The following is a 23,064-nucleotide window of genomic DNA, read 5'->3' on the forward strand; positions in this document are numbered from 1 at the left end:
TGCGTGTGCCGTGTGGGAGAAGCTAACCCCAGCCTGGACAAGGTCCTCTACAGCCTGCTGTAGGTGACCCTGCTTGGGCAGGGGGTTGGGGTGGGTGACCCACAGAGGTCCCTTCCAACCCCGACCATTCTGTGATTCTGTGATTCTGTGTTCCCGAGATGCCTTCTCCTGGGGGAGATGCTCTCCTGCATTACAGAGAGATCCCCTGCACCTCGCAGTCCCCCAGCCAGCACTCGCAAACGACTCATTAGGGATGTGCTGCTCTGCCGTGCTTTGCTCGGGCTCTGGCAGGAGACCTGCACCCTGCTGCAGACCCACGCACCCTCCTCGGCAGCCGCTGCCCCTCGGTGCCGCAGTGCCCGGGGTCACCTCGCTCCCCGCAAACGCTCTCCCCCCCTCTGCAGCGTCGGGACTCGGGAGCTGTGCCTCGCAATCTCCCCGCGTACCACTCCGAAAGTTTTAAACCCTTTTGTAATAGATCCCCTTCATATATTTCAAAAAAAAGACCATCAGCGGTTCTGCTGGTCCTGTCGATACCATATTTTATGCCATGAGACATGAAAGTTCGTTCTCTCGACTCAGGTAATTACAGATGCTCAGCCACTCTTTGCTGATGAGAAAGTATTGATGACAACTTTTCCCTCAAATTACAGCAGTGAGAGCGACAGCGTGCAGAAAGAGGGGTTACGTGACAGGAGCTGTCTTTGTTACACCGGTGCTCTTTCAAGTTGTAGGGTTTTTTACTTTCTTTGTTTTGAAAACTGCGAAATTCTCTCTTATTGCAGATCTTCCTGGGCTTCATTCAAAGCCCACTGAAGTCGATATAAAGACTTGGACTTCAGTTAAGTTTGAATCAAGCCAATGAAAGATTAAAACCAACTCCGCCGTATCAAAGAACACCAAACACGGAGCTTGTACATCCCTGTTCGTGTTCCGTGCATCTGTTTCTTCTAAATTGCCAACGAGCCGTGCCTGCAGATGCAGGGTTCGTTTCAGGTTTGCTCACCGCGGTTTCAGCCGTGCCCGCGGGAAGGGCGAGCGCGATGCCGTAGGACAGAATATCACAGAATATCACAGAATAGTAGGAGTTGGAAGGGACCTCTGTGGGTCATCCAGTCCAACCCCCCTGCTGAAGCAGGGTCACCCACAGCAGGCTGCACAGGACCTTGTCCAGGCGGGTCTTGAATATCTCCAGAGAAGGAGACTCCACAGCCTCCCTGGGCAGCCTGTTCCAGTGCTCCGTCACCCTCAGAGGGAAGAAGTTCTTCCTCATGTTCAGATGGAACTTCCTGTGCCTCAGTTTGTGCCCATTGCCCCTTGTCCTGTGACCCTGCTTCGGCAGGGGGTTGGACTGGGTGACCCACAGAGGTCCCTTCCAACCCCTACTATTCTGTGATTCTGTGCGAGGGCAACTCCTGTATCAGGGGATAAAAATAGAGCTGCCTTAAGGGGAGCACGATTAGAAAGCTGCTTTGTTCTGGAAGCAGAAGGACTCAATAGATGAAGCGGGAAGACAAAAGCTGATGGACAGACAGACAGAGCAGCTCTTCCACCTGCGCGCTGGCTGGCGTTTCCTTACGCGGCTCCCCAGAGCTCTTTGTTTGCCTTGCTGGTTTGGGGAGGTTTTCTTAAGTTTCTTCCTCTTTCTTGTCACTCAAATCCTTGTAAAACACACTGCTAAGCATTCCTGTCTATTATTTGTTAAGTATTATTTTGTGTTACTGATTATTTTTTTTCTCCCGCACAATTACTTGCAGGTTTTAAGCTTTCCCCTCAAGACTGAAAGGTTTTATGTTCAAAGCCATAAATCGCAGAGCAGCGGGCGATTCTGCTGGGCTGTTCTAACGCGATCCGTTGGGTGTAGCTGGGGGAGCGCGCGTCTGGGGATGTTCTGATGCACCCTGCGACGGACCACGCGCGGGGGGTCCTCGCGACCCCGCTTGTCTTCTAGCGGCTGGTGCCAGGCGTTCACACAATCGTTTAATTAATCAGCGTTTGAAGTACACTGGTTCAGAAAGTTACACCCTGAACAGGAGAGGGAAAAGCACAAGAGCCGCTGGGTTACGTCTGGAAGTGCAGGAGCTGAACTGGGTTCTCGCTGACACCTTGTGTGTTTGCGTGTGGGGTTTATGCAGGCACGCACATCGAGATCCCACGGAATGCAGTATTTTTTGGTAAGTCATCAAGAAAAGATGGAAAAAATAAGCTTGCTGGTTGCTTAGCCCAGTGGTTGTTAAAGGCTTGTCTCTCAAATGTTGCCACATGCTGGAGAAGTTGCTGATATGAAGAGGCATTAATTAAAGCACTCCGTTAATTGGGGAATAGGTAGGGCTGCCGCTCTGAATAGGTTAGAAAAATTGAACCAGCTGGACTACTGGAAGACCATCTTCATTATATAGCACAAAAGCAATGCTGTTTCAGGTGTAAAGATTTGTTACTTTACTGGTAAAACTATGTGTGTCTGTCCATATAACTATTTGAATATTGCTCATATCTGCTTTTCTGAGGCAGAAATCAGATCTCAGGAAACTGTTCCCTTACCTGAAAGTCTTTATTCTAACACACTGGGGAGCAATTTCACCAACAAAAGACTACTTTAGGATGCCAGATTAAAATCTGATGAAACCGGGAAAATAAAAGACTTTTTTTGACATTTACAATTAATGCCACAAAAATGTTAGTGTAATCAGACAATATGGTTAATCACAAAGGTGAAATTGGAAGTTGCTAGCCCTGAATGCTAGTGGAAAAGTTAATAAATGCAGCTCATAATCATTATGCACATGCTAGTTATAATAATTTACTGTCCATACCAAATCTTTATAAGCATTGTAATTAAATATAAAATGCACATTAGAATTATAATGAGTAATTAGGGCAACATAACTAATATGCATAAAAGTCCCAAAGCTCATTAAAATGTTAAAAGATGAAACCTGTTCTATCGGGAGGGGTTTTGCCTGCTTTCTGTGCCTGTCGAAATGCCAGTGCGTCGTGTGCATTATTTCAGTTGTTCCTTTAGACATTTAAAGATGAAAATATTTGGGTAGGAGACCAGATTCAGCGGTACTTCGCGTCGTTTCTGGGTGGAACAGAAGTTGTAAGGTCTGGTTTCCCAGCACCAGCGCCTGACTCATGCGAACATGTTGGTGATATCAGATAGGCAGAAGATAATTACAGAGCTCTTTTAGCACCGGAGTGGGAGATGAAGATGATAGTTTTCACGGCTTTCCCATTAATAGGCTGGGAGAGAGATGGAGCGCGGTGAGTACTCAGCACCATCACACCAGACTTCAACAGGGGTATCTACAGAAACTTCAGTTGTTTCACTGGAATTAAAGGGGATGCGCAGACGTCGGAGTGTGCGTACGCATCTGATGTAGCTCTCGTCCATCCTGAAATCTCCGACACGTCCCCCCTAGGCTCTGAGCTGGGGGAGCTGCCTCCTAAACTCGCGTCGGATCTGGTGGTGGGACAGGAATGACTCCGCCGTCGCGCGGTGCTCTTGCCGATGCCGCGCCGCGCTCCTGTCCTGCGTGCTGCTTTTGCCTCTTACCCCTGAGTAAGAAGGGCAGCGGGCGGTCGTGCTTTCCCCGCGCCGCAGCCGGGCTGCGTGACGGTGCCAGGCGGTGCGGCGGCCGGCCGCGCTTCGCGGGGCGAGACCTGCGTGGCTCCCGTGAGGTGACGCCAAACCCGCCGCGAGCGGCTCGTGTCCAGGTTCGTGCCGGGTCCGGTCCTCCTCGCTCACACGCTTCTCGTGTCAGGTCCCTCGGGGGTGGGACGACACATAAATACATATTCTGTGGGGAGAATAAATAATATGTATTTTGGGTCAAGAACAGCTCTCCCAAGCCAGTTCATGCAGGGACAAATGCGAAAGTGCGTGCATAAAACCCCAGTCATGCCAAGTCTCTGAGCACCCACTCGAAAAAGCCTTTCCCAGCAAAGCACTTACACGTATTTGAGAACCGATGTGAAGTAAGTTCCAGTAATTTATTTTCAAGTCAGAAATGAAGCATTTATTTTAATTGCTCTGCTCTGCAGGGATGAACCGTGGGAGAGGACCGAACAAGGATTCACCGTAGGGAGAGTAAACCTACAAATATGAGTCACAAAACCCCAGCACTGCTGGCAGATACATATAATCATATTTTTTTCTTTGTTATTTTATATAACCATTATTTAGGAGATATAAAAACTGCAAATCTGTTTAAAATTATTAGTTTTACACAAGATTTTCTTGTTAACGTCACTGTTACATTTTACTGCAGTATCGTCTGTAACTTTTCTGTTACATCCTCCCCCGTGGGAGCTCGCTGGCTGTCACCCTCTGCCTTACTCCCGCAGGCTCTTCCAGGCACAGGGTTTCGCTCTCTACTGGTGCTCTGCTCCTTTGAAACATGGTGTTATTTTCCTGCTCGCGTGTGTGTTCATTATTATTTATAACGAGGTGCTCCACGCGTGCTCAGAAGCACGTCTGGAGGCTCTTCCCGCGTAACTCGCGGAGGGGAAAACCTTCGGGGTTGGAGGCTGCGGAGCTGGAGGGAAGGTTTGCTGGAGCCTTGCCTACCCCGTGCGTTGGATTCTTTTCTGTTGAATCTTTAACCAGAATTTCTCTTAATTTTCCGCTGTTTTTCCAGCTGCAATTACTGTATTTAAACTTTATTAAAGCTGTTCTTTCTTTTTCCTTTTTTAAACTTTCATCAGGCCTTGAAGCTGGTGTCCGTCGGTGTTTATCCCTTGCCTTCTGTTGCCCACTCAGGGCTTTGCTAACATCTGCTCGATCAATCAGCTGAGCAGAGCAGGGTTGCAGCGTTAATGATAGTAAGCGATTTTCTGTAGCAGTTGAAGTCATCATTATCGAAGTCCCGAAAGAAAACATTTTCCTTGCTGGCCAATATTTATCCTTGCTATCGATCCCCTAAGCAGCCCTAAAAACCAGACCGGAGCCGCCCGCTGCCGGGGCGGTGGGCGACGCGCGGGGTCACCTGCCGCGTCTGTGGGCAGCGATGCTGGGGTGGCTGGTGGTGGTCCCAGTGGCCGTGCAGGAAGCCTGCGGGGGTTTATAAGGCATCTGATTTCCCTCGGGACTGAGCAGGACTTGAGCCATCCCCCTCAGTAATTTAAGAGGGTGAGGTCCCCCCGGTCCCCGCGCGGGCGGGGAGCGTGCTGGAAGCCCCCTGCGCTGTTCGTAGCAGCCTATGAAAGGGCGTCAGCAGAGGGCTGGCAAAGCTGAGTGGCAAGACAAGAGCAACTAAAGCAAGCTGCAAAGAGCTGCAGAAGCATCTAATGAGGTGGAGGTGATCAGGCAGGGGCAATCAGTGCTGCGGAACGCTGAGTCCTGTCGCAGGCGGGGAGGAACGGGGCTGGGGGAACCATCGCCGCATCTGTTTCAGGAGTTTTCTAAATTTTGGGAGGAAAAATCACGTTATTGACTGTGTGTTTATGACACCCCCTCCCAAACGCCTGCCCGTCAGCCCCGGCTGGAGGTGGGATGTTCGCTTCTTCTGGCTGATCTTGCACATCCCTGCTGTACTGGGCAGCTCTGGTGTCGGGGAAATTGTTCTCCAGAAAAACAGCGTGTATGGGGCAAGTGTGACAGCAGAACCGAACAGAACCTTGTGAGCACTTGTTAACGTAAGATACGAGCTTTGCTCTGGCCGAGTTACCTGTATTGGGATCAATATGGCATTCTTCCTGAGTGCTGTACCCTCAAGATCTTTTAAACAGGAGAAATCCCATGTGGCTCCAGCAGCAGAAGAGTGCAGACGATTGCAGCCTGACTGGCAGCAATAAAATCAAATCACAAATGCCTGCTCAAAAATGTCTTTGCTAACTACATGGAAAAACATTTAAAAAAAACCCAAAAGAAATGGTGGGAGCTCAAGAATCTCTGCCATTGAGTTTGTCTCCTTCCTTTCCAAAACCAGCCCTGGCAACCAGAGCAGCAGGTGTTTAGGTGTGCGATTTTGTCTGGAGGTATTCAGTCTTCCACACCGATGGGAGCAGTGGGGTCTGATGGGTTTTTGGCTCAGCACATTGCTAATCAGTGCACCAGGAATATGCCTGCATTGCATCGTTTCTCTTTATACTAAAAACAAGAAAATAACCTGACAGTGAAAAACCTAGGAGAATGGTGACTCTAAGCTATCTTTGGTTTCTGTTTTCATACTGGTATCAACCGGAGATTTCTTAGAGCAGAGAATATTGATTTTTATTTTTATTCTGAACAAACAGAAGCTGAGATTCTTCTGAAAGGGACACCTAAGAAGACTTCCTTTTCAGAAGTTTTTCAGTATTTTCCAAACAAAACCCTTCCTCACCCAACAGCAAAGCGCAGAACCGCGATTTGTAGCTGGGCTCCAGCTGGCCTGCCCTTGCCAGCCGCGCGGTGCCCGGGGCTCGGGCTCCCGCCTGGTCGAGCTCAAAGCTGGGAGCAATGGCGGGGCAGAAAATCGCATGGGTTGGCGGTGTTCCCGCTGGAGCAGGTCTGCGACCACACCGCTTGCTGGAACCACGGAAGTTTGTTGGCGTTTTCTGAGCATCTCCATGCTTCAGCGCGAAAGTTATCCCAAATTTTTCGTACTAGATTGAATTTATGTTTTGAGTGCATGGTTCTACAGTTAGAAAAAGCACTGGCAAATTGTATGTTCTCATGGATCATTTTATTTAAAAATCTATTATCTTATGCATTTATTTATTGTAACAAAAAAGAAAAAGAAAACCAAGCAGAAGGTGAGCAGATCACCACAGTGAGAAGTGTGAAGGTGGTATTTTTTGGAAAAAAACTTCCTGCATAACTCAGACCATTGCTGGTTTTTTTTCATTTGCTCCTTCTGCCTGGCTCGTGAGAACTAAATGTCCAGCTTTTGGCAACCCCTGTTGACCATGTGCCCGTGCAGTACACTTTCATTTTCGTCTGTCGTTCAGGTGATGCTTTTGTATGGTGTGTCTTGCACAAGTTTTGCTTTTGCATGGTTCATCTTGGACATTTCTAGCTGTTCTTTTGAACGCTTTAGAAGCACAAGCTGAGCTGTGAGCTTTGTGTAGCTGCTGGTGCCACGTGGTGCTGCGGGAGCAGAGGCAAAACGTAACGGGCTCACAGCTCTTTGGGTGATCAGTCTCACACAAAGTTGTTTTTTAGAAGCCTTGGCTGCACAAACTGCTTCATTTCTCAGGAAGGAGTAAGCTTTATATGTCCCGGTTATTTTTATGGAGTGACAAAAAAATGCCTATGCAGATTATGGAGAGGTAGTCATGCAAATTGGTTATGCATTTATTATCCACCTGAAATTTTAACGTTACCAGCTGAAAGTTAATGATTTGATGCAGTGGTTCGATTCAGTCGTTGGGAAGAGAAAGCTGAAGGCAGAGGGTGTGTTTGCCAGCTGCTGGAAATCGCACGCTGTCTGCCTGCCTCGGGGCAGGACGCGAGCAGTGGCCGAGAGCGAGCCGGTTCCCATTCAGTCGCGCCCGAAACCTCCTCCTCCGGTTCTGTTAAAGATGGAGACTGGTGCGTAAGCGCCGAGGCCGCGCGCGTGCTTTCCATGGGCCAAGAGCTGGGTTCCTGCGCGACGTCCTGCGCATCCGGACGGGCACGCGATGAGCGGTGCGACGGAGCTGACCCGCCCGTGCGGCGAGCCCGCTGTCGCTCCGCGCTCTCCTACAGCCGGGGCTTCCATCGCGTGGCGGCTTCCCGTTGAAGGTTGTGGTCCGGCACGCGGAGCGACGGGCGAGGCGGTGCGAGGAGCGGGCGAGAGGCAGCCAGCGTTTTACACGTACATGAACACCTCAGAGCAACATCTGGAAAACTGCTTGAGAAAAAATAAACAGATTTTTATTTATAAGTTCTGTGGTTTGGTTTTTATAGCATTTTTATGATGCGCATAAATTGCTGTTTAAAAACAGACAACGTAGAAGAAATTCCAGGGAGAAGGCAGTTGCTGTTCAGCCTTTCCTTTGATAATGTCTTTCCTGAGGAATTTGTTGTGTTTCATTTCCAGCTTATGGCTGCCTTTCGCTGGCAACTGGAAAAACTGACAATTGCTTTTTATCTTTATTTGGATCTGTAGATCTGAGCTTAAAATATTTATTTCTATTTACAACGTTCACTGTTTATAAAGACAAAATATATTTGCTGAAACAACTCTACATCCAGTGCAATACTGGAAAAGTGACGCTGTTCTATGGTATTTACGGTTGGTTCATAAATGTGAAGGTAAGTTTGTTCTTTTAATATGTAAAGCAAGATCTCAAAGGCCATTTGAGCCTCTGTGGTTGATGGAGCGTTTGCAGAAGAAGCGATGCAGAAGATGAGCGGTGCTGGCCGTGTTCCCTTTGCGTGGGCCCCTGCACCCCGGGCGCTGCCGTACCCCTGCCCAGCCCCGGGGGTCCTCCCGGCCGAGCCCAGCGGGACCCCGCAGCCTCTCACGCACCGGTGTCGTGGCTTCACGTGCTTTTTTCCCATTCTGATGAGTTTTTCTCAGGTTTTAAATACATCTCGTATGACACTAACGCTTAAAAATAGTTATATTCTATGTTGAGTAACCGAGTTGAAAAAACAGCTTTTCTGAGCATGGGATTGATATTTCTTCATGTCTCAGTTGTGTTTTTTTACACCAGATACACAGAATGTAGATCAGAATCTGCTGTGTGGGATAATTTTTACCCTGCTGGAAGAAAACGTGCTGGAATGTGAACCAAGCTGGAAAACACGCTGCGCCCGGCGGAGAGTAACGTAGGGCGTGCAGCAGGGGAGCAGCGTTAAACGATCTGCGTGTCGAGATGCAAATGTCCGTTTCACAATTCTTTTTTTTCAGTTGCCCCCACAATTCAGGAACTTAAATCCAGCAGTGTGATGCTCGGAGGGAACGGCCTGATACGGTGCGAAGGTGCAGGAGTTCCTGCCCCGGTCTTTGAGTGGTACAAAGGAGAGAGGAAGTAAGTAGCCGGCGCTCGCCGACCCGCTCGTGCTGCCGGGGATGCTGCCCGCCGCGGGGACCCGGGTGGAAGCGAGAGGAGCCCGCCGGGCTGGCTTTGTCCCGAAACGAATGCCGAGCTTTAAACGGGGGGTGCTTGGAGGTGTCGGCTGCCCACAGCCATTCTGCACGCATCTTGGGGGAGTTTCTCGGTTTTTCTTGTGGTCGTGGTTTCCGCCCTCAAAAACGAGGCGTAATCAGGCTGTCTGTGGCTGGGCTGTGATAGTGATAATTGCGATAATGAGCCCAGCGTTGAAACATGCTTTAGTAATTACAGCCTTTTAAGTATAATAACCAGAAAGGCACTGAAAAAAGTCTGCTAAAAGGATTTTCTTTTTTTTTTTCAAATTTATCTTCATAGATTTTCCTGCGAAGGGTGGAGGGTGGGAGGCTGGTTCATGAACAAGACTTTCAACCAAAGCTTAATGCGTACAATTTTTCACCCAATTGGGCCATTAGTGGTCTAGACCACCGGTTTGCAGTCCACAGGCGTGAGCAGAGCTGCTGCACGTCACAGCGTCCAGGAGGGGCTCGGGGGAGTGCTCCCTGCTTGGTCCCCGAAAACTGACTGTGAGCTTTGGTTCAGTTACAGTCAGCTTCACTTTCTGGTCGTTCGTGCTACGTAATGAGAGCAGCCATGTCTGTAGGGTCATCTTTATTTTAAAAGAAGCTCATTGAACAAGTACATTTTTATTTTTAATAGGAATTTTTGTTTTACAGCTCTTAGCTTACCTCAGAGCTTCTTCCAGTGAAGTTTACGTACTGGTGCAAAAGCCAGTGGATATTGTCCCTTGTGAGCGAATGTCGATACGCACCTTCTAGCTCCTGGATTTCCTGGCTTCCAAGCACTGGATTTCTCAGCTCAAACATCCCATTAAACCTGGGAGTTGGCATGAGAATATTAGTGACCATTTTTCATAGAAAGCCATCTGTCAGCTCATTTCTCACTGGCCAGCTGGTCCCCTTTCGGAGCATGAGCTGCTCGTCTTCCTTCGCGAGTTTTCCGGGCAGTCGCAACTATTGCGCTTTGACCATATCCCAAAGCACTCTCTAAGACAATATAGTTGATCTTTATTGTGTTTAACAGTAAGTGTGTTTCTTCCATTGGTGAAATTAATCTACATCCTACTTCCAGAGACGCATAACACATTGTACACGTGTTGGGAGGAGCTGCAGCAGAAACATGTTTGAAGTAGGAAGCGCTGCAGCACAGGTTTTAGCACTCTGGATTCAATTAGCCATTTCCAGCGTGATAATCACCTTTCTATTTATATCACTGACCAATTCCCTGCTTCATGAGCACGTTCAGTGCCGCGGCAGCAGCGGGAAAGGCTAAGCAGAGCATTTCAGGACGCCAGCATTTCTGTCCCAGCTGGTGTGTCACCTGAGGCCGGCTGTAGCCAGCAAGAAACGGGCTGTCCTGTTGTGCCTGACCGCTCAAATATTGCGTCAGATCTAATGACCCAGCCTGTTCTGTTCCGCTGCTGCCGACAGATCTGCTGGGCATCTGTGGCTGCGGCGGTGCTGGGGATCTCTGCATCTCCACTGCTTGCAGCGAAGAGGGAAATACACGCGTTGGGTTCTTCCTCCAGCAGCTCCCCTTGACTCTGGGTGCAGGAAGGGCAGCACAGAACGAGCCTCGGACAGCTCAGCCGCCGTTCTAATGCAAAACTGAGAAGAGTCAGCTTCCGCGAGTAGTTCAGAGTAGCACGTACATGATTCTGCAGGTAATTTGCAGGTCAAGTACAAGACTGCATTTAGGTGCTGGGAGTGCACACCGTGCTGTATTTCCTGCTAACAGAATAGAGAGCATCCCGTTTTCATCAGTTCGTCTTGGATCGGGACCTTATTTTTTCTGTGGGTCTGGAAGAATCTTTGAATAAACGAGCGGTGGGAGTTAGATCCGAAGCCCTAAGTGGATGTTCAGTGTCTGAAACAAGCCTTTCGGGTCCGTAAACTGCATTGTTGTTCCTCGGGTTAATGTAAATCCAAACCCACAGTTTCCAGGCTCCAGGGATCATCACGTCACAGCACAGCTATTCGAACGAAACATAGAAGCAGTCGCAGACCACGTCCAGTGAGAATCACAGAATCACAGAATAGTAGGGGTTGGAAGGGACCTCTGTGGGTCATCTAGTCCAAGCCCCCTGCCGAAGCAGGGTCAACTACAGCAGGCTGTACAGGACCTTGTCCAGGCGGGTCTTGAATATCTCCAGAGAAGGAGACTCCACAGCCTCCCTGGGCAGCCTGTTCCAGGGCTCCATCACCCTCAGAGGGAAGAAGTTCTTCCTCATGTTCAGACGGAACTTCCCATGCTCCAGTTTGTGCCCATTGCCCCTTGTCCTGTCACTGGGCACCACTGAAAAGAGCTTGGCCCCATCCTCCTGACACCCACCCTGAAGATATTTATAAGCATTTCTAAGGTCCCCTCGCAGCCTTCTCTTCTTCAGGCTGAACAAGCCCAGCTCCCTCAGCCTGTCCTCGTAGGGGAGATGCTCCAGTCCCCTCACCATCCTCATAGCCCTCCGCTGGACTCTCTCCAGTAGCTCTTCATCTTTCTTGAACTGGGGAGCCCAGAACTGGACACAGTACTGCAGATGGGGCCTCCCCAGGGCAGTGTAGAGGGGAAGGAGAACCTCCCTCGTCCTGCTGGCCACACTCTTCTTGATGCACCCCAGGATCCCATTGGCTTTCTTGGCTGGTGTTGGAGGTGGAGAGCTTGCAGGACTAACTCAGCCTCGTCGCCAGGCTCCCGAGAGCTGCCGTTCAGTAGCTTCACGCATGCACGGGCGCAGACGCGTGCCCGGCCAAGCGCGAGGCGAGGAGCCCGAAGGGGGCCCGGGTGGCTTTGCGGGGCAGGCAGCGGGCAGGCTGGACACCGCGGCTCTCCTGCTGCGGCTGGGGCACGGCGAGCAGAGGTCTCGCGGGCAGGCTTCGGACCATTTAGAGCTTTGCTCATCAGAAGAGGTGCCTTGAACCCCACGCGGGAGCTGTCAGGTGGCTGTGCAGACCCCGAGCCAAGGGTACCCCGAGATGGGGACTGCGGGTTGAGCTGGGAAAGGGACTGGAAATTCAGGGGAAAAGTTAGTAAAAGCATCTTAAAATTATAAAAGTGTGTGGCTTCTAAAACTGTACAAGGGTTCCCTGCGGAGAGGATGGTGGCTTCCCTGCGATGACTCCCAGTTTCTGACACTCACAACTGTGCAAGTATGTTCTGTTACTGGGTTACGCAGAAATTAGATCTCAGACATTAAACAGCCGCAGGGAAGAGGCCCAAAAGTTACCTATCTAAAAATATTAATTCCCTTACCCGTCACAAAGCAAACAAGACTTACATTTGAAATAACAAAACTCATTATAGCGGCTTAATATATTATAATAACGTGAAGGTATTCAAATATGAAACCAAAGGTTTCATAACCCTCCTCAGGGCTGGCACTGATGCATGATCTTCTTTGGCTGCGTAGGCATCATCTCTGGAATAAAAAGGAGATCACTCTGCCCTTTATAACTAGTGGTACAGAGCAATAAGGTGCAGAAATGTGCAGGGTGGCCGCACACAGCTTAAAACGCCTTTCCAGCCTGAGAAGTAACTCGGTAGAACCCAGACAAGCAATAAATGCTGTGTTTAGTCAATAAGCTAAGCAGAGCGGCACACGGCAGTAATTAATTTAAAAGTAAAAGCAGCTGATTCCTACAACTGCAAATGGAAATCCGCAGAACTGCCCAGTTTATGCTAACTCATGCTGACTCCTTGGTCTGTTAGCTATGTGGCTTGTGGATGTGCATACCTATCCTGTTCCATTTACTCCACCTTCAGTTCTGGCCCCCAGTGCCAGGCACTTTCTAGCAGGGACGTGGAGGGAAGGTGATGCCCCATCTCCGCTGCTGCTGGCAGGGCCGTGGGGATGGGGCGTGGGGATGGCAGAAATCCCAACACCCATTGCTGTCCAGACAAAAAGATGGGTCAAACCTCAGAGATGCCATAGTTCAAACTGCAGTTATGGGCCAGAAGGATGGAGGTGGCTTGGGAAGATCCAGTGGGAATAAGCCGCAGGTGGAAGTGGAGCTGTTGCTCGGGTACCCCGAGGTCCCTGGGAGCGGGGACGGGGGGTGCAAACCCCACAGGGCAGCAGGAAGGGCTGGTGGCCATGGCTGCAGGTCGTGCCCTCCCTGCTGGGAAGGAGCGTCCCGAGGCCAGCATCTGACCCGGGGCTGGGGCAGTCACCGGGGCGTGCTGCCGAGAGCTGCCACGCCGTCACCGGCTGCGAGCCGTGAGCGTCAGAGCGGGGCACGCTGCGTAGCGGAGGGTGCTCTTGGGTTTTTCTGCGGGAGAGGCAGGAGGAGGAGGGACAGACCCCGGCAGTTTTAGCAGAACACCCATGCCCAGAGGCGCGTGCATCGGTTGAAAGGACAAAGCTGTGCCTTCCCCGAGCCTGAAGACAAGGTGACCGTTCTCACTGCAGCTTGCGCCCCAAAGCAGGCGCTTCAGTCCCACCCTTCCACGTTCCTTGCAAAACCGCCGGTACCCGTGGGATGCTCGGTATCCTCTCCCCATCGGTGGGCTGCGCAGAGCGGACCGAAGTCCCACGCGGTGACTCTGCTGAGGGCACGAACTGCACAGGGGAGAGAAGCCCCCCGCGCGTGGAGCCGCGTGGAGCGATCGAACGGGAGCGTGTAACGGTCCACAGTACGCAGAAGTGCAATTAATGACAGTCTTGAGATGTTTTTAGGCAGAATGCTAAAAGATTACATTCATTCCTACGCTATAGGATTATATCTTTCAATATAACAACCAAAAATTGTGTACTTAATCCAGAACTCTGCTCTTTATGCGAAATGCAAGGAATTAAGCGTAATCAGCTGTAGCTGGTACTTTAACAGGGCGGTTACCCTTCTCCTCTCGCTGTTCGATCCGGCGAGGTTTGGCCACCTCCCCTCCCCCAGTGCAGCAGCAGTTTCTGACCTGGCTGGGGAAGCAGCCTGGGGAGACCTGCCCAGCTCCCGTGAAATCCGGGGTGGGAAGCCCAAAGCCAGGGAGACGGAGCAGGGCGAGAGGAGCCCTGGTTTGGCTCTGCCCTGCGCCTCGTTGCCTGGTTTCTGCTCAGGTCGCTGGCTCGGGATGCGGTGCTGCTGGAGCACATCTTCCCTAATGGCAAGTCTCGTTTGTAGGTACAGGGACCTTTGAAATAAACTGTGATCACAATCCTAAGTACAACTACATAGGATTGTGCATTTCTGGCTGCCTAATCCTCATCTGCTGTCAGCTGGAGGTGTGTAAGGGCACAAGAAATCTCCAGAGTCTGAAGAAACACCCTCTGAAAGACTTAACATCATACTTTTCTTCCCCAAATAGGGTATCTAAATTTTTAGTGAAGTTTGCCCAATTTAAAATCTAAGCTCTCCATCTGAGAGTTTACATCCTGCCCTATGACCAGGCAGGCAGGGCCGTGGGTACCAGCCTTTATTTTCTTTAGACTGAAGGAGACACAGGCAGAAACTTTTCCTCTCGACACCTCGCAGCTCCAGCGTTGCCCATGGCCTCCCCGATCTGCCGCGATGATAATTTTGCTACATCGGCAGCTTGCAAACAGCTCACTGTGCTACCAGTTATGTCTGTAACAAAGGAAAAAAGAAAAGAAATTAAAAAAAGAGAATTATTGCTTTATGGTACATGAGTTATAGACATTTTCTTTTTGCTTTCTAGACTGATCAATGGTCAACAAGGAATCACTATTAAAAATTATAGTACAAGATCACTTCTTACTGTTACCAATGTGACAGAAGAGCATTTTGGCAACTATACATGTGTCGCTGCCAACAAGCTAGGGACGACCAATGCCAGCCTGCCTCTCAACCGTAAGTAACGTGGACATGGGGCAAATGTTCATGGTTGTTTGCTTCCACATACGAGGATCCAAAAGACAAAAAAAAAAAAAGTAGTTTTCTGTTTTTCCATGGTTTCTTCACAAGGCGTGTAAATACCATTGCGTTCCTCAGTACTGAGAAATAACGCACCTGGTTACTCGTTCCGCGCTGCAGAGGGGTTTCTGTTCGGAGAGCGATGACGCTTTTTGGGGGTGTCAACCAGTTATGAATCTACCAAACACCCCACAGCTACACTTAACCTGCCGTCGCGGTGTAGAGACAGAATTAAGGTGAGAAAGCCTTCCTGCTCAGAACCGCAGTGACCGCTCGCTTGGCCCCACTGCGAGTGCAGTCACAGACCCCTCCGGCGGGCTCCAGCGCCGCTCGCCGGCCTCTGCGGCGGGGCAGCCGCGGGGACGGGCAGGGAAAGCTTCTGGAAAGGGCAGTAAGCGTTGTACTGGGCAAAGCAAAGCACTGAGAGCTTTAGCACGATGGTTACCTAGAACGGGTCTCAAAGGTCCTGCTTGAAACATATTTTTGTCTGTGGGTTGGTAGCATTTCCTGTGGGTTGAGTACCTAGCCATCTGCTAGGGGCATCCGAAGAGGTCTGCAGTTGAACTTTGGTGTCAATCTGTTCTAATGCTGGTAAAACTGAAAGACAAAGCTTAGAATATGTCCTACACGCTTTTCTCTACATAAAGGTATCCTTCATTGAGTGGAAATGCAGTTTTTCTGTTGCTGAAATCCTAGAGTTATTGCATTCTAGCCATGAGACTTCCTTCTGAGTGTGCTTCCTATGTGATAGGCATTGTCAGGATATTCTGCATTACTGCAGAAAAGATGCAATAAGCAGAAAATAGCCTGAAGCCTTTGCTGCCATTTTAGTCAATATTTGAGAAATCGTTTACAAAGTGGAAACAAAGTTGCACTTATTTCAAACAGAAAGTGCAAGAAGTGAAAGCCAAGGAGCATCATGGCAGGAGCGGATAGGGTTTGGTGTATTTGCAGTTCAGCGAAGGTAGAATGAAGGTTGGGTTTAATTTTGCACAGAGCAGAGCTGAGCCTGTCTCTTAGCTGCTGCAGGATTTTATCGGTTTTCGGTTGCTGAGGCACCATGTAGCCACCCTTGAAAAGCGCTTTGAGATGCAGAGGTTGAAAGTGTCATCTAAGTACCAAGTACATCGTCACGAATCACAAAAAGAGACGTCCTCCATCAAGAGAGAGAGGGGATGTGCGAAGCAGAACAGTCCGAGAGAAAATTCTGAAATCTGGGTCTGATCCTGACCTCACAGAATGAAATATGGAGGGGGTGTTAGCCCAGAGGTCTGACGGAAAGACCGAGATGAAGTGTCTTATGTTATACAATGGTTTTTTTAAATCTAGTCAAAACAAGGAGAGGTTTCCAGAAGCTGATGACCTAGATTTCCATTGGGAATTAAGATCATTTGCTGGAGTTTTTTCCTCACTCATAGTTTGCACGAATGTTACCTAGAAAGAGTACCACTCTTAAAAAAAAATAATAATCACAGTGTAGCAGCTTATTAAGTATGGACTCCTTAATGCTGCAGAGAGATTCTTCTCTTGTGAAAAGCTGCTTGCATTTGATTTTGTTGGCAATGGTTGCTGAACATATGCGCTGGTTCAGGTATGTGTGGGGGAAGTGTTAGCAGTTAATGGTTGGTTGCGACATCTGATCGTCAAATATAGAGTTGAGTGTAACGTGATCATCGTGTTACTTGACAAATGTTAAAAATTAGATGTTGATGTCTTCTTCCAACGTATACTTTCAACTGTTAATTGCATTAGTGCAATACAGTCTGAGAGGCGGCGTGGTTGGAACAGCTTCGTTAGCAAGACACATGGGTCGGCGTCGAAACGCTGCCGCAGCGCGCAGCCACGGCGGGAGCGCGCTGGATCCTGGGCGCGGGGGCCAGCACACCGCCGCTCTTGGGCGTTGGCACCATGCCCAATGTTGTGATACAGCAATGGTCATTGCTAATTGGCTGTTCCTGTCTGCTGTTGGGGCTTTTTTTTAGAGAAAGATGTTTAGAGCAGGGTTAGAAAATCTCTATTTTCTTTCTTTGCATGTCCCCATGTAATAAATAAATGATGTCGTAACTGCGCACAGCTGGGAGCCTTTCTTGGGGACAGAGCTAAGCATATTCTCCGTTGTTGGTGTCTGCATCCTATGCAGATATAAAACGCAAGGATATCAGAAAAAGGATTATTACTTCTGCTACCAAGAGAGCTCCGGCTTTCAGTGATCCATAAATGCAACATTGAGCTGATAGCAAGTGGTGAAGTGGGTAAGGGGATGTCAGGACAAGGTAAAAGCTGACGTTGGGTGGCTGCAGAGGTGGACCGAGCAAAGGAGACGGTAGGTTAATGGAGGCAGTGCCCATGGGGTGGGTGGGGCAGGAGGAGAACAACCCCACCGCTGCCGTGAGCCAGGGACGGCCAGCAGAAGGTTGCCCAGAGCCGCTTCTGCCCCAGGGACAGACGGACAGGTCAGTGCACGGAAGAACCTCGTGTCTGGGGAGTTACAAACATCCCAGACCCCGCGAATGTAACAAAATTTATCATGTCCCTAACTGAAGACTTGTTGGCAGTGTCTAAGATACAGCTATTAATAATAAATTCAGCAGCTGTAAAATAGAAAGACGGAGCCTTGCGGGAAAAATACAGAGAAGCAGTGGTTCCAATAAATTAATAATGAATGCAATTTGCTAATTATGCATGGCTAAGTCCTCCGTCTCATCCAAATGTGTTGTTTTTTGTGGGTAAGCCTATGGAGGACATGATCCTCCCCGCGCGCCCGCGTGAGGAGCGCTCGTTGGACAGTCCCATCCTGCCATCTATGGGCCTGATTGATCAGATGTTTAGCGCTGCCTGCGCTGGCTCTTCCCAGAATTTCTGCTGCTTAAGACGAAGAAGAATGTAGTCCTTTCCTGTAAACAAAGCATGGATTTGCTGATTCGCGAAACCCAGGAGTCAAGGTGTCATGGTGTGTGCCTAGGGTAAGAGGTTCCAGTGAGGGGCCAATGGGGAATGCAGTAGCCTCTTTTTAATTGAGCAGATTTTGCTTTTAAACTAGCACAACCTTAATTCAAGACAAAAGGCGCTATCCTACCAATAAATTTGCAAAGCCATTGGGAATGGAGAGAGTTGTCATTAACCACTGGCATCGAGGTAGCTTTATTCAGCTGTTTTTCTCAAGCAGCCAAAGCTGAGATGGTCTCCATTGCTGCTAAAGCAGCGGCGTCCTTACCGAGATGTCTCCTGGCCTTGTGCTCTCCTGGTCAGGAGCCACGGTCGGTAGTGGATTTCTTACTTTCTTTTACCAAAGCTGAGTCTTGGCAGGAGGTTTTTCCTACCTTTTCTTGATGAGGATAAAGGTGGAACTGTTGCTCGGCCCCTGCTCCCCACAGCGGGACGTGAGCTGAGATGTTGCCACCGCAAGACCTCGGTGAGCTGCTGGACGTCCTGGGCCAGGCATGGGGGGCTCAGCTCTGCTCGTGCCACCCGAGATCCATGCTCTGTCAGTCAGGTTGTAGGGAGCATCGGTTTAGCACCCTAGCTTGGTCAGGGGTGCAGTGCCAAGCCCAGCAAGAACAACTGCCCTCATCTCCGCTGCCTGAGCACTTGTTAAAGTAGGGCAGGAAACTGGGTGGTTGTTGAAATCCTGCATTGTTAATCTGCGTGTAGATTTACTCTATACATGTATAGAAACTACAAATCTACTCAAAAGACTCTCCATGGAAGCATTAAATTCACTGCTGCTTGTGTGGTCTCTGTGTGCGCCCTGAAGCTCTGTCCTCCGCACAAGCGTGGATTCACGGAGGGCACCGTTTTGCAGAAGATGAAAATGATCATTGCTTCTCTAGACCATACATGTGTGTGTTTATTCTTAAGTAAAGGCAATATTTTTATTTTCTAAAGAGCACCTCCTATACATTCCCTAGTACTTTTAGGAATGCTGTAAATAACTTGCCTAGTGGTACCTTTCTTAGGAAAACCTGCGATACAGAGGAAGCATCCATGTCTGTTACTAACAGCTGCCAAAGAAATTACTTCTTCTAAATGGCCGGTTACATGATTCAGCCACCGGTGTTACTGATGTTCAGTAACAGTTCAGAAATCTTAGATATATTGTCAGTAATTATTCAAAAATGTAATAAAAAAATAAAAAAAAACCCAAACAAATAATCGTGAGGAGCTGCAGAAAAGGTCGGTAGTGACGTTCGGAAGGAGAAGGAGCATAGCAAGGTGTGTGAGAGATGTGGTAGTATTTTCTGTGCTAATTTAATTGCTGCAGCTAAACAGAACTACTTTATTGAATAAGCATCCAACTGTGAACTTACGGTTAGTGCAACACGCTTATAATTTTGTCTCAAACATTTCTACATGCCAGGAAGCACCAGACCGTGCCCTCAATTTATGTGGGTTGATTGCATTGTGTCCTGGTTCCTACATAAAGATTCCTAATTAAACTCCTGTATTAATATTCTTAATATATTGGGCTTCATGTCTCAAATGCAAAAAAAATTATAATTCTCCCAAAAATTTAAATTCACTCATTGTAAATGGCACAGAACTTGTAATAATATGCGTGTTCCTCAGTGGCACTGTGTAGCACTGGTGTAGCGTTGGCTACATCTACCGGAACGTCACAGACCCAGAGGTATCGAGGGCATCTGCAGAGTGGTGCCATGGCCTTGCGATGACACATCTTCTAAATAAGGGGACAGGCAACCATTTTCCATGGTCATTTCTGAGCAGTGCCTCCTGCTGTGCCAAGTCACGAAAACCAAAGAAAACTAGGTTTAAATGGGACTTTGGAGATCACCTCGGTCATCGGACCGAGGGCACACTCCTGATGCTGCTCATCATTCCTGGCGGTTGTTGGACTTGCTCCTGTCGATCCGTAGTAACCCTCCACCATTGCAGTCATCTTCTAGACATGCTTCTTTCCTACATTAGTAACTTCTTCACATGTAAACCAAACATTTTCTCACTGCAGCTGAAGCCTGTTCCCACCCATCAGTCACCATGAGAAGAAGAGAGAGCAGGGTCTCTCAGGAGTATGAAGACACAAGACTTGGGCAGAGGGAGGGAAGGGCAGTGCCATGGCAAAATAATTGTCTCCAAGTTTGTAGAAGCCTGTCCTGAAGCAAGCAAGGGTGTGATCCAAAGTGAGTTACTTCATGTAGTGATAGAACACACGCGTTTGCACAGCCGTCGGCAGTAGCAGTGGTGATGGGGCGGCCAAGCAGGCTGGCTGCTGGGACAGGCACCCTTCCATCCCCATTTTGCAACGGTGATTTAATGTTGTGTGCTACCTGAGCAGCAGTCATATTCCTGAAGGGACTGTTCTTAAACTGTAAGGTTTGCTGTATGCACCTATTCCTCCAGCCTTAGCAAGCTTTAGTTTCTTTTCCTTTTTTTTTTTTTTCTTTTTTTTCTTTTTTTTTCCTTTTTTTCTTTTTTTTTTTCTTTTTTTCTTTTTTTTTTTTCCTTTTTTTTCTTTTTTTTTTTTTCCTTTTTCCTTTTTTTTTCCCCAAACATATCCAGGAGCTGGGATGTGAGCTTCTTACACTCAGCCCCTCCGGTGCCGTACCTGGAGCCGAGGGGCCGCGCGATGCCGCCGTGCTGCAGGGATGCGGTGGCTCGCGTTGGCGGGGCATCAGGTCCGGCGGTCAGACACGCGATTCGGCGCGCGGTGCATGGCCCCGGCGGCAGCCCAAGACCTCCTCCAGGCCATGCATTTGTTATTCTGCCTGGAGTAAAATTCTCCTGATGCAGGCAGGGTCTGGGCTGCATCTCCCTCTCCCTGGCACTGCCCTCCATGGCTCCCGCGGGAGTTGTCCCCTGCCATCCAGGCTGCGCGCGGGCCCGGTCCTTATTGTCAGTAATTTATTTAGCTTTGAGCTGTCGTGCAAAGACTGCCTGGATTGTCTCCTGTTCGTGTAGCTTGGTGTCGTCGTTAAACTCGGCAGTTTCATTTTATTGACTGAGAAATCGTGCGTCTGTGTGTTCGGATACGTGACAGGTTTCTGCTGAGGTTTAGCTCAATAGCTTTGCCTAGCCTACCAAATTTGACATTTCTGGAAAGAAATCTGCTCTCCAGGGAATTTCCCTTTGTGTCCACAGTTTCAGCTGTTGTCCAATTACCTAAGAAAGATTTCACTATTTTGTCTCTCAAATACCAGCCTGCAAAGCAAATCAAACTTCAATTTGCATAGTTCTGCACTATGTCTCAGCCAGACAGGCTGGTCTGCACCAAAAAACCCCCAAGTTAGGTAGATATATCTATATACGTATAAAAATTTAAATGAAAATTCCTGTACTCATTAGAAGCCTATTCGAAGTCTGCTGCAGTCAGTCAGAAGACATTTATTCACGAAATAAGGTTTGAATCAAGCCCAAAGTCTCCTGTAGACATCACTGTGCAGAGAACTGGTGCCATGGACCTCATTTTTCTTTGGAAGCATTCAGTCCTGCCCCAGGGGTGCAGCCATCGCCCAGATCTGCTCATCCAGCTCCTGCTGAGCGTGCAGGGCAGGTCTCTTCCTCCACCTCTCAGGAGGGGTGATGGACACGGAGCAGATTTGAAATCAATTCTAGGAACTTTCAAATCATTTGCAAAGGGGTTGTCACACGTCTGAGCCGCAATGCTTTCTTATGGCTTCTGACCTGCTGCAAGGGACATCCAGGTTCACGCCTGTAGGGTTTCGTGATATACCCTTTATAAAGCCAAGTCAAATCTGCGTGACGCGTTGTCCCATCTGGAAGCTCATAACATCTGTGGTGTACCTCTTCTGTTACAGACTCAAAGTGAAGTTGCTTTTTTTTTTTTTTCTTCTGTGTGCGCTCTGTCTTTACTGGTGGGTCTTCTGGTCGAAGTCCTCGGTTTTGCTTACCATGTCCAAGTTGGTCCAATAGGCCCAGCTGCTGCAGGAGAGGTGATCCATCATGAGAAAAACCCACCCTGGAGATGGAGACTGGCATGGACACCCAGCTCCCTGTCAGCGTGTTGAAATTCAAGGAGCTGGAGAAGCAGGGTTACGAATCTGGGAGTGGGTTCCTCGGGGACCTTTCTCGGAGATCAAGGTGTATTCATCCAGGGCATTTTACTTGAGTGATCATGTTTCCAATGGAAAATAGCTCTCTGGAAACTTTCAACCATCCCCAATGGGATTCATAGGCAAGGTAAATCCCTTTCTTCTCTCCCTGTTCTCACACAGGGTGAAATGCAGACGTACAATGCAGCTGAACAGCGCGCAGCTGAAAGAGTCTTCTTTACATCACGAGTACACCTGGGGGACTAATTTCATAAGACCTTGCTGAGACAAGGAGCCCAGCAGAGTTAAAAACTCAGCACCTTAAATTCATGTATTCATATAGAATAGGATAAATGGCCAAATCCTTCGTTTATGTAAGTCTCAATAACTCTGTGAGGTGTTGGGTTTGAGATCCTTCCATAGGGATTCCAGCTGCTGCTCTGGGTAGCAATTACTGAGAGTTAAGGAGAAATTTCCTCCAAATCCATTTTCCAGCTCAAGCTTTGTTATGAGTTGTGTGACAATAAGGGACTGAGATGGGACAAGGCAGAAACAACCCGTGTGAGCAAGGCCAGTAATGTGTGTTTCTCCTTGACATCTTTGCTCTGGATCCTTACCAAAGTTGCCTTTATGTTATGTTTTGTTACGTTTGTGTTCATGTTCTCAAATTGTGCAATTATAACCATAGCTAACAGTGTTCGGACACTTATTCTTACTGCACTGGGTAAATCAGAGAGGTCGAAGCATGTCCAGAAGCGTGTCTAAACGTCCATCTTATGTGTCAGTTAATTATGATGATTAAAACATTCAAGGTCATCTGTGGAACTTATTTTCAGCACTCTGCTGAAGGCAGCGGCTGCCCGTGCCCCGACCAGGGCAGGGAGCACCGGTGGTCAGAGCTCTTCTTGAACCTGTGTTTCTTTTCAAGGGGTAGAAAACCTTGAAGTAAATTAACTGTTTAGAAAAATTGAAAGTCCAAAGAATAACGTGTAACAAATGAGATGAAAACTAGAAGTGCTAAAAAGTAATGATACAAATATATTTTGCAACTCAGTCTGGGACACAGACTTCAGCTCTGGCCTCAAAAATTTTGCAGAATGGAGGGGGAGGTTCATAAAGGGGTGACAGGAAACAAAGGATGAAAAAATTCCCATGTC

At 48.7% G+C, this 23,064-nt stretch overlaps 1 protein-coding gene across 1 annotated transcript in view; it reads left to right on the forward strand.

Annotated features, from left to right (window-relative positions):
* Window positions 1-23,064, forward strand: part of NEGR1 (neuronal growth regulator 1) — a 303,287-nt gene that overhangs the window by 223,793 nt on the left and 56,430 nt on the right. The window contains exons 5-6 of the mRNA XM_075424226.1: window positions 8,820-8,940; window positions 14,686-14,837. Coding sequence (XP_075280341.1) covers window positions 8,820-8,940; window positions 14,686-14,837 — 273 coding nt within the window. The remainder of the gene's footprint in view (window positions 1-8,819; window positions 8,941-14,685; window positions 14,838-23,064) is intronic.

The sequence above is a fragment of the Opisthocomus hoazin genome, chromosome 6 (assembly GCF_030867145.1).
Source record: "Opisthocomus hoazin isolate bOpiHoa1 chromosome 6, bOpiHoa1.hap1, whole genome shotgun sequence".
In the NCBI taxonomy this organism is placed as follows: Eukaryota; Metazoa; Chordata; class Aves; order Opisthocomiformes; family Opisthocomidae; genus Opisthocomus; species Opisthocomus hoazin.